At 45.3% G+C, this 12151-nt stretch overlaps 1 protein-coding gene across 2 annotated transcripts in view; it reads left to right on the forward strand.

Moving 5' to 3' along the window:
* The window catches only part of RPS6KA3 (ribosomal protein S6 kinase A3), a 164160-nt gene that overhangs the window by 32221 nt on the left and 119788 nt on the right, over window positions 1–12151 (forward strand). For both annotated transcript variants that reach the window (XM_056558619.1, XM_056558618.1), the window contains exon 2: window positions 3658–3711. In XM_056558619.1, coding sequence (XP_056414594.1) covers window positions 3685–3711 — 27 coding nt within the window. In that variant the 5' untranslated portion in view covers window positions 3658–3684. The remainder of the gene's footprint in view (window positions 1–3657; window positions 3712–12151) is intronic.

Here is a 12151-nt window from a genome sequence, read left to right on the forward strand (position 1 = left end):
AAATATATGGTATATAGAAACAGTAGAGTCGGCACTGCTTCTTACCTGCAACCATGGGTGTGAACTGCAGTGGACTATTTTAACAATCCCGAACGCTGCTTGTGCCTGGTTCAAAATCCTCATAAAATACATAAACGTAAGCAACAGAAGGAGGCACTCGCCTATGTAGCAGAATTTTTTTTTTTTCAAGACAGTCCGGTCACAGATATGGCCAGATATAATAGTAAATATATTCTTTAATGGAATATTGTAGTGCAATATAACTTATCCTCTATCCGAAGGATAGGGGATAAGTTTTATAGATCGCTGGGGGTTCGACCGTTGGGGCCCATGGAGATACATGGAGGGGGGGGGGGCGTGTCTGCCGCTGCTTCCTGCGGGGGTCGACACGGCACTTCCTGCAGACTGCCACGGCCCGTACAGAAGATCGTGGTGGGTATCCTTCGGATAGAGGATAATAGGGATGTAAGAAAAAATCGATTCCCGCGATTATCGCGATTTTTCACTTGCCGATACTGAATCGATTCAAAATATTTTTGAATCGATTCTTTTAGTGATGTGGAATTTGCATCTCCTGATGCACAGAAAGCATGTCCCGGGCATCAGGAGATACAAGTTCCACATTTTTTCAGCCGGATCTGACACGGCGGCGGCGCTCTGGATGTATGGAGTGGGCTCCGACTCGTGCCCGCTCCATACTCTGGGGCCCCCGGCTGATTTCAGTATCCGGGGGCCACTGATGCATCACCGCCGCTAATATCCAGCATGCGGTGCTCTGTAGTGTGTATGGAGCGGGCTCCCGACTCCTGCCCGCTCCATACTCTGCAGCCCCCGGCTGTTCTCAGTACCCGGGGGCCGCCGCTAATAGCCAGCATGCGGCGATCGCCGCGGCTGGCTTTTAATCCTTTAGATCGCCGCTGTCAAAGCTGACAGCGGCGTCTAAAGGGAGATGTGTATGCTCTCTGTGGCTCTGTCATTGATAGAGCCTGTCTGAGGAATCTAATGATTCCTAAAAGACTAATAAAGTGTACAAAAAAAAATAAAATAAAAATAGTTTTAATAAAAGCGTAAAAGACATTGTTTTTTAGACAGAATAGGGATATATCGCGATGTAGACGGTATCGCGATATATCGGGATATATCGAATCGCCACACTGGTATCGCGATTCGAATCGAATCGCCAAATTCTTGGCGATTCACATCCCTAGAGGATAAGTTATATTCCAGTGCAGTATTCCTTTAAATGATATGCCATTAGCTAATATGAATGTTAAATAATAGAAAGATCTGAGCAGATATAACATTTTGTGAACAAAAATTCTGGTGGGATTTGCACACAGAACCAAATCCCACCAGAACCAACGTAGAGAAACTTACAATTTGCACTTTAGTGTTTTGCATCCACTCCTGGTTTTGGTAAAAATACTGACCCAAATACTATGTGTAAACCATTTGGGATTGACACATTTTCTAGAAAATCTAGCAGACAGTTTAAAAAAAAAGTTAGAAGCCAGGATCTTTCTTCAAACAACCAGTGGAATTTTTCAGTTTCTTATTGGTACCACTTTGCGTAGTATTTTTAAACACTTTATGTTCCATTTTATTTCTGAGATGTGATCAAAAATGTTGTAGTTTAGAATTTTTTTTGTGTTTATACCATTGACTGTGCAGCATGAGGAATTTGATAATCTTTTCTCTTTATTTTGAAAGGAGTTGGGGGCGAGTGATTTTTAAAAACTGTCCCCCTCCACACACACGACAGCATGTGAAGGGTTAATCTCTGCTTTAGTTAATCACAGTGCGATCCTGTGAAAATATGTTGGCGCCAAAATAAGTACCCTTACTGACCACCGTAAAACAGTATAGGCAGTCCTTTTCCACCCGTCCCACACGCACGCGCGCACACACACACACGAAAATTGAAAAGGATTTGTCAACACATTATGAAGCAAAAAAAATGGTGCCATTAACCTTTAAAAAAAAAAAAAGTTAGGAATTTTGATATGTGGAGAGAAAATTGTCTCTTTTGTGCTTACATAATACCTTTTGTTTGTTCACAATTTTTCCACTATACTGCAACTATTTTTCCACTATACTGCAACACTATTTGTGGATGATGCTGTGGAAAGCCTTTGAGTTACTATTTTCCCAAAAGCATGTTGTAAGCATGTCTCATGTCTGTTTTCAGAAGTGACAACAGGAAAGGGCAGCCGTTGCTGATTTCTTTTTTTATTGTATTTAAAATAGTATATTGTATTTTAATTCCATCAATTTCCAATAGGATTTATTGGACATTTGCCTTTTTTGTATAATTTTCCTGGCTTAGCTCTGGTCTATCTCATTCCCTAATACCCTGGTCTGTATTAATCCACCTCTGTAAGATGGTTAGGAAACTTGTGCTATACTAGTATGTAGAGCTGGGCGGTATGACCAAATATGTGTATCACGGTATTTTTGTAACTTATGGCGGTTCCACGGTATATAACGGTATTTCTTTCACACCCCCCCCAAAAAAAAAAATCATGTGACCCGCGAACAATGTTCTGCTACCCCCCCAAATCAAGTTACCCGCCAGCGCTGTTCTGCTCCCCCCAATTAATTATCAGCCCAGCGCAGTACTACTCACATATGTCAAGCACTGCCCTCCTCCTCTTTGTTGGGGGCCGCTGGCGCTGGAACTCGCTTTACGCCAGTTGTCTCCAACCTGCGGACCTTCCAGTTGTTGCAAAACTACAACTCCCAGCATGCCCGAACAGCCAACGGCTGTCCGGGCATGCTGGGAGTTGTAGTTTTGCAACAGCTGGAGGTCCGCAGGTTGGAGACCACTGCTATACGCTGTATCCCTATGCCCGGGCTGCAAAAGATAAAGAAAATAAACTTTAACTTACCTACGTCGGCCTTACACTGGGGACTGGAACGTCGGACATTCGGTATGAACCGGTATACCGCCCAGCCCTATTAGTATGTGCTGTCATTTACCTGAAGTACGCATGTTGAGCTGTTAAACCATTCCTTAAAGGGGAACTCTGCTGCTCAGCGTTTGGAACAAATTGTTCAGAACGCTGGAGCCAGCGCCGGGAGCTCGTGATGTCATAGCCCTGCCCCCTCATGACGTCACGTGGCGCCCCCTCAATGCAAGTCTATGAGAGGAGGCGTGACAGCGCCCCCTTCATTTCTTTTTATTTCATCTTAGAAAGTCTGTATTCATTACTACTGAGTAGAAGCAGATTCTAGGGAGGAATGGCCTGCACAATAGCAGAAATCATTCTGTAGGAACTAGGTGGTGGGACTGAGCATGTGTAACCAAGCCAGTTATCAGCTGAGCAGTCAGGTCGATGAAATGCATCACTTTTATCATTTTACACCAGCTCCAGCAACATAATAAAAAATGTGAAATTATGCAGACATTGGCGAACCACAGTGGTAGGCAACATTGTTAGTTCATTGGTTGGAAAATATTGTATAATGTTCTTAGGGCTACAGATTGGTACATAAACTTAAAACAACCCATAGAACTCAGCAACAGAAATTTCTAGATTACTCCTCCTTTTTATCAATGACATGTTTAATTCTTCTTCACTACGTTCTGCAATTTTAAATATATTCATTTTTTGGGAAACGCAAAATTTAATTCTAACATCTGACTTTATTTTACAGAATGGACAGCAGTTTGCAGATGAATCGATGTGTGAAGAAGACAATGAGAACAATGTAAGTTTTCTTTGTATAATGCAGTGTTAAAGAAATCATGTTTGGATTTGAAACTTAAAGGGGTACTCCGGTGTTAATTTTTTTTTGACTATGTGGCATCTTCTTTGTAAGTTTAGTTTTTTGCAATATATATGTGTTATATGTTTTGGCAGCATGTGTGTGTTTTTCTTACCTGTTTGTTGGGCAGGAAGTTCTGTAGTTCAGAGGGTTTTCTTTTACTGTTGTCCACAGTTCTGAGTCTGTTGTGGACAAGATGTCACAGCGCTTTTTTTTTTTTCTCTGTCTGCATGAGGAATAAGCCACGCCCCCTCATCTCATCCAGAGTACACAGCCCCTCCCCTCCCCCCTGCTCTGTATTCTAAGGACACAGGTCTGCACAGGAGAAGGACCTCACAGAGAAGATAAGTGTTATCTGAAGGGGAGGATGAGAAGGTGCATGGGCTGGGGATGTATGGACTGCAGGGGAATAAATCTCATACTGGGAATGATCTCTATGGGGGAGATTTATCAAAACCTGTGCAGAGGAAAACTTGCCCAGTTGCCCATAGCAACCAATCAGATTGCTTCTTTCATTTTTCACAGACAGGTGTTCATAAAAATGAAAGAAGCAAGCTGATTAGTTGCTATGGGCAACTGGGCAAGTTTTCCTCTGCACAGGTTTTGATAAATCTCCCCCTATATGTGAAGGGGGACGGGGGGGGGGGGACTCCTGAATGACACATGCTGGGAGTTGTAGTCCCTGTTGTGTGTGTGTGTGTGTGTGTGTATGCTAGTGTTTACAAACCAGTGTGCCTCCAGCTGTTGCAAAACTACAACTCTTAGCATGCCCTGACAGACTTTGAGCATGCTGGGAGTTGTAGATTTGCAACAGCTGGAGGCACACTGGTTGGGAAACACTGTTCTAGCCTATTTAGCATACACATCATGTTACACCAGTGATTCCCAACCAGTGTACCTCCAGCTGTTGCAAAACTACAACTCCTAGCATGCCCAAAGGCTGTCAGGGCATGCTGGGAGTTGTAGTTTTGCAACACCTGGAGGCACCCTGGTTGGGAAACACAGGTGTATGCCCTACAGAGGTGTGGTGAACTACAACCCCCAGGAGACTACAGAGGCAGCATGCTGGTGTTATACCACAGACTGAAGACTACTGAATGACACGTGCTGGGAGTTGTAGTCCCTTTTGTGTGTGTATGACAGTGTATCCCAACCAGGGCTGATTATATTAGTGTGCTGTGTATAAGGGGGCTGACCCGGGAAAATAGTAGGATGGGTAAAGGGCGGAACAAACAAACAAAAAAAAAGGAGCCGCCCCAAACCAGCAAGGCATGGGGCATGCTGGGATTTGTAGTTCTCAGCACAGCAAGAAACAGGAAATAGAAACAAAGATAGAAAAACAAAGTAGGGGATAAAAAGACAACAAAGAACGGAAATAGAGTAGGCTAAACAACTAGAATAGAAATGAAACAATACAAATAGGGTAAGTCAAAAACAGAAAAACACATTGACCACCGGAGTACCCCTTTAAAGGGGTTTTCCCACTAAGCAAAGTTGGTGAAATCAGATGTGTACATCTGCAGCATGTGGAATTGGCTGGCAGATGCACCCCTCTACTGTATGTTACATTACTATATGTGCTGTATGTCTTTTTACCTGTGATAGGTTTAGCTGCCTCTTTGACCACTACATTGGGATACTCTGTGCATCCTGTCCTGATCTACAGTTTCCAGCAGCTATTTCAGACGATGTATTTGTAATAGTTTTCTACTGAAATTTTAGTCTTCCTTTTTTTTCTTATTTTGCCTTGTTATTTTGGAACCAATTACTAATTTCTATAGAGTTCCCATAATGAGTTAAAGGGGTATTCCAGGAAAAATATATATATATATATCAACTGGCTCCAGAAAGTTGAACAGATTTGTAAATTACTTCTATTAAAAAATCTTAATCCTTTCAATAATTATCAGTTGCTGAAGTTGAGTTGTTCTTTTCTTTCTGGCAACAGTGCTCTCTGCTGACACCTCTGTCTGTCTGGGGAACTGCACAGAGTAGAAGAGGTTTGCTATGGGGATTTGCTTCTAAATTGGGCAGTTCCCGAGACTCGTGTCAGAGAGCACTTGGACAGAAAAGAACAACTCAACTTCAGCAGCTCATAAGTTCTGAAAGGATTAATCTTTTTTAATAGAAGTAATTTACAAATCTGTTTAACTTTCTGGAGCTAGTTGAGATATACATATATATATCCCTGGATAACACGTTTAAAATTGTATCTTTTAGGACTTCTGAAAAAACATTCTGGTCCTGTGGTGACCTTGAAATCACATGCATAGCTATAAAGCTGCACTTCCTTATCCTGGCCTTATTTCTTAATATATGTGACAAAGACTTTTACAAGTTTTTTGAACGCTTTACACCACTCACTATGGAATACATTTTTTTTTTTATAGTTTTTATATAGAGCCAGCATTTTGTTGTTAACATTGGCACAGAAACTGCTAAGGTTTTGTAAAATGAGAAGTTCCCATTTTTTGCTACACACACACTTCACATTTGCCTTGACTCTGAAGTGTTTTTGCACCCAAATAATGCACACTCACCACCAGTGTTCCTGTAATGCCATTTGTTTTCTCCCAGCTTTGCTGCGTCCATGCAATTCAGTGCTATACCTTGGTTATATGACCACCAGTCTGACAACCAGTAAATGGCAGTGTTTAAATGGGCACTGTCAGATACAAAAGCTTGTTATTTGTTGTACATCTTGGCAAAACATTAACCTTTGTAATATCAGGGGTGTGGAAATTTTATAGAAAACTACTTGTCCTCGGGACTAACATGGAGCAAAATCTACTTGTCCCTCATGACGATCCACTTGTCCGGGCCAATTTTCGCTTTTACGCTCTAATTTTTTTCCTCCTCGCCCTATAATAGCCATAACTACCTACTATAATGATACCTTTTAAATTTTTCAATAACATATTCTCCAAACCAAAAATATATATATTAGGTGAAGTGAAATTGAAATAGTAAAAGATAATTTTGCAGATTTGGTGTTTTTCTTTTCTACGCCGTTTACCTTGTGGTTGAGGTAACATGTTAGTTTCATACTTTAGGCGCCTGATTACAGCAATACCAGATTTGTATAATTTACGTCATGTTTTACTAATTCTGAAGTTTTTCTAATTTTTTTAATTGCCATTTTTTAACCCCTGTAGCTTTATTTTTTTCCGCATACCAGGCTGTATGAGGGCTAATTTTTTGCGCCATAATCTGTTTTTTGTATCGGTACCATTTTTGTATTGATCTGACTTTTTAATCGCTTTTTTTTTCTGGGATATTATAAAAATTGCAAATCTGTGGTTTGGTATTTTTTTTACATTTACCGTACGGGATACATAATGTTATATTTTAATAGGTTGTACAATTACGCACAAAGCGATACCAAATATGTTTATTTTTATTATGTTTACATGTTTTTATATAGGAAAAGGGGGTGATTTGAACTTTTAACATGGAAGGGGTTAATGCAGCCTTCAAACTGTGGCATGCTGGGAATTGTAGTTTTGTAACATCTGGAGGGCCACAGTTTGAAGACCACTGGGTTAATGTGTGTCTTTCAAACTTTTATTAAAACTTTTATTTTTTAATTTTTTTTACACTTTATTAGATTTATAAGAGGAATCATTAGATTCCGCATACAGATGAATAGAGTTCTATTGAACTCCATTGATCTGTGTGCTCTGTGATCCATTGATAGAGCCTGGTCCAGCCAGGATCTATCATTGACAGAGCGGGACAGCAGGAAGCAGAGGTAAGCCCTCCGGCTACCTCTATAGTGGATCTCCCCCCGCGATCGCGCTGCAGGGGGGCGATGATGATGAGATAGGGGTTCCCAATAGGTGTACAGGCCCCCAGATATATATGACCCCTAGGGCTAGTCGGTATACCTGTTCATACTGAATAATGGTATGTTTTTATATATAAACTTACATTTCCGCCGCCCGCACATAAGGATAATAGGGCATCCATGTGCTGGGACCTGTGTGCCATTGGTTGTCCGAGCATGCTGGGAGTTGTAGTTTTGCAACAGCTGGAGGCATCCTGGTTGGGAAACACTGATCTATACTATATACTACTATATAGTCCAACATGTTGCTGGGAGTTGTCGTTTTGCAACAGCTGGAGGCACCCTGCTTGGGAAACACTGTGCAGCCAGTATACCGCTGTTTCTCTAACCAGGAAGCCTCCAGCTGTTGCAAAACTACAACTCCCAGCATGCCCAGACAGCCATTGGCTGTCCGAGCATGCTGGGAGTTGTAGTTTTGCAACAGCTGGAGCCCCACCTGATAAAGAGATAGGGGTTCCCAATTGGTGTACAGACCCCCAGATGTACATGATCACCCAGGTAGGGTTCCTATTTAAACAAGTATACCCCCTTACAAAAATATCTCTATGGACATTTTACACTTACTGCTGCCTGTAAAGATCGCAGGACCTTGCTTTCGGGCCGGGGGAATCCACGATGCGCGGGCCGGGGGAATCCACGATGCGCGGGCCGGGGGAATCCACGATGCGCGGGCCGGGGGAATCCACGATGCGCGGGCCGGGGGAATCCACGGTGCGCGGGCCGGGGGAATCCACGGTGCGCGGGCCGGGGGAATCCACGGTGCGCGGGCCGGGGGAATCCACGGTGCGCGGGCCGGGGGAATCCACGGTGCGCGGGCCGGGGGAATCCACGGTGCGCGGGCCGGGGGAATCCGCGGTGCCCGGGTCGGGGGGTCCGCGATGCGCGGGCCGGGGGATGCGCGGGCCGGGGAATGCGCGATGCGCGGGCCACGTGACGTCATCCCAGGCGCCGCACGGGACGTCAGCGTCACGCCGCTGCCTATGCGTCCCGGCGTCCTGCGCTTCCTATGACGTCACGGATAGTGCGCACCGCTTCAGGAAGGAGGCCGCAGGTACAATACAAACGCTGCGCACATTTTTCAAATTTTTCCGGCATTTAGAGCTGGGCTAAATGCCGGAAGAATCCACCTGCCCAGCGCCCAAAACGGCATGTCCCGGGCGTCGGGCGATATCATTTTCACATCCCTTGTAATGTACCGGTACTTCATAAGGAAATTTCACTTCCTTATAATAGAAATCATGGCTTATAAAATTATGGCTTTGCCAAGCTGAAGCAGAGGTATGGACAAAGTCCAGTAAGTGAGGATGGACTAGCATTTTCTGTGCTCTCTTCTGTCTGATAGCACTCCTCTGTGCTTTCTCCTTTCTGATAATACTCCTCTGTGCTCTCTCCTGTCTGATAATACTCCTCTGTGCTCTCTCCTGTCTGATAGGACTCCTCTGTGCTCTCTCCTGTCTGATAGGACTCCTCTGTCCTCTCTCCTGTCTGATAGGACTCCTCTGTCCTCTCTCCTGTCTGATAGGACTCCTCTGTCCTCTCTCCTGTCTGATAGGACTCCTCTGTCCTCTCTCCTGTCTGATAGGACTCCTCTGTCCTCTCTCCTGTCTGATAGGACTCCTTTGTCCTCTCTCCTGTCTGATAGGACTCCTCTGTCCTCTCTCCTGTCTGATAGGACTCCTCTGTCCTCTCTCCTGTCTGATAGGACTCCTCTGTCCTCTCTCCTGTCTGATAGGACTCGTCTGTGCTTTTTTTTTTTTTTTTTTATATTCAGAAGAGTTTTATTAATTGAGCAGTATACAAACAGTAGCAAAGAGCATTGTTAGAGTACTCAATAAGAATCTCCATCAGTGGAGTCAATAGGGAAAACAGCATGAAAAAGATAAGGCAATGAACATTTGGTACAAAGTATCAACAGGAAAGGAATGTCATCTGGAGACCATATACAATGCCATGGATACTAACAAGCTGTACCAGGACAAACAAGTAGTTAAACTGTCGATAGACATGTCTCTATATCCTTATGTGTTTAGGAAGAGATAAAAAATCAGTGATATAATAAAATAAAATTGAAATAAAATAAAGTAAAGGGGTAAAGGGAAAGAGCTGGGGAGGACGACAAGGGGAAAAGTAAGGGGAGTTGGAAGAGAAGAGAGGAGAAACATCAGAACTCGGGTACTCACTTGAATCGCTACGTAAGGGTGCAGCCACCACCCCAACACTCCGGCCCCGGTCCACGAGAGGGTTACCACGTCTCCCTCAAATACCATCATCCGCCGCGTAGAGGGGTGAGTTAACAAAAGTGAGCCAGGGAAGCCAAATCGTAGCGTATTTTTCTTGTCTACCCGAGGAGTCTGCCATCAGTTCCTCCATACGGCATAAGAAGAGTATCTCCCTGTACCATTCAGAAATGGTCGGGGGGCAAGGGTCTTTCCAATGTCTGGGTATGACAGTTCTCGCAGCCATGAGGAGGAAGTGTGCTAGTGCCCTAGAGGGGGTTCTCCTAGTGGCGGGTAGTATGGAAAGTAGGAGGGCTTTTGGGTGGTTCATGTATGTCACACCAGTAATGGAGGCGATGCGGGCAACCACCACCTCCCAGAAACGGGTCAGTGAGGGGCACGACCACCAAATATGGGTCATTGTTCCACCAGGTGCGCCGCAACGCCAACATAAGTCCGGTATAGCGGGGTACATGCGATTCAGAGTAGAAGGAACCCTGTACCACCGGGATAGTAATTTGAAGTTAGTCTCCTGCGCCCTACACGATATCGACAGTCGGTGACACATGGTAAAGGCAGTCGTCCAGTCCGAGGGAGCAAAGGTCGTGCGTAGCTCCGACTCCCACGCCCCCACAAACCTTGGAGGCGATTGCTCAGCCTTATCCATAATTAAGCGATAAATCTGTGATACAGGCCTGAGGGGCGCAGAGTCAGAGACGCACATCTGTTCCAAAGGCGAAAGAGGCCTTGCCAGGAACAGTGTCTGTCCCATGGTCCGGATAAAATGATCTAATTGTAGGTATTGCCACTGGACTAGCGGTGTACGGGAGCGTTCAGGGACTAGTGTCTCATAGGGTTTCAGTCTCGTGCCGTCCAAGAAAGTGTTAATCGGGAGGAACCCTCGTCCTGTCATCCCCAAAAAGTCAGTACGGTGTAAACCAGGAGTGAAGAGGGGGTTGCCAGCGACTGGGGTCAGGGGGCCACCCGGTATGATCAGTTCAGTCTTCGTTATATAGCGCCTATATGTCGTGACCATTTCCCTCAACACCCAGGGTAGAGTGCGGATGGATTCCCAGGATAGGGCATCTGGGGGTAACCAGGGGAAGGCGGCCAGTTGTTTGCCAGTCCCCAGCTCGGATCCCACCCATCTCTTGGACGCGTGACCGTGAAAGAGGTCTAGGAATCTCACCAGAGTGGCTGCTACGTAGTAGGCCTGACTGTCCGGGACCGCCAGGCCTCCCGCCCGCTTACTTCTCAATAAAACTTGCCTGGCTATCCTTGAAGGCCTGTTTGCCCAGATAAAGTCCCTAAACAGCTTGTTTATCTTTTTAAAGAATGCGGGGGGTAGGGTGACAGGCACAGTTTGGAATAGGTAGAGGAGTCTTGGGAGAACATTCATTTTAAGGATGTTCACTCTACCCAACCACGAAAAGGTATCCCTCGTCCATCTCCGTAAGTCCCCCTCAATCGTAGACAGTAAGGGCTGAAAGTTAAGGGCATAACAGTCCGATAGATTCGCGGGCACCTGGACACCCAGATAAGTGATGGATGTGGAGGACCATCTGAAAGGGTGGGCTTCCTTAAGTCGAGTCACTAACTCCCCAGGGAGGGTCACATTGAGGGCAACACTTTTGGTCAGGTTGATTTTATGGTTACTAAAGTGAGAGTACGTCTCTATGGTCTGCAATATAGCTGGCAGGGAGACCAGAGGGTCCGCGACGTAAAGGAGCAGATCATCCGCGAACGCAGAGCAGGTGTGACTCTCCACCCCCTGTCGAAACCCAGTAATCGCAGGGTTCGATCTTAGGGCAATCAGTAGGTGTTCCATGCACAGAACATAAAGTAAGGGGGAGAGAGGGCACCCCTGTCTCGTACCGTTCCGGATTGGAATGGGGGATGAAAGGGAGCCGTTAATTCGCACCCTCGCCTGGGGGCTATCATATAGGGCCAAGATTCGCCCCAGCATTGAAGGGCCCAGTCCTATCTGCCCGAGGACAGCTTTCATGAACCCCCAGTCCACCCTGTCAAATGCCTTTTCGGCATCAAGTGACAGCAACATTAATGATTGGCCGGACGTCTTGGCCTGGTGTATGATAGAGTATGCTCTGACAGTATTGTCTCTGGTTTCCCTCGATTTAACAAAGCCAGATTGGTCAGGGTGGACTAGGGGACCAAGAACAGTGGTCAGGCGATTTGCCAGCAGCTTGGCAAACAGTTTGGTGTCAACGTTCAACAAGGAGATGGGGCGGTAGCTGGCACATAAATTGGGGTCCTTGCCTTCCTTAGGTATTACTGTAATATGGGCATTTAGGGCGTCTCG

The sequence above is a fragment of the Hyla sarda genome, chromosome 2 (genome assembly GCF_029499605.1).
Source record: "Hyla sarda isolate aHylSar1 chromosome 2, aHylSar1.hap1, whole genome shotgun sequence".
In the NCBI taxonomy this organism is placed as follows: domain Eukaryota; kingdom Metazoa; phylum Chordata; class Amphibia; order Anura; family Hylidae; genus Hyla; species Hyla sarda.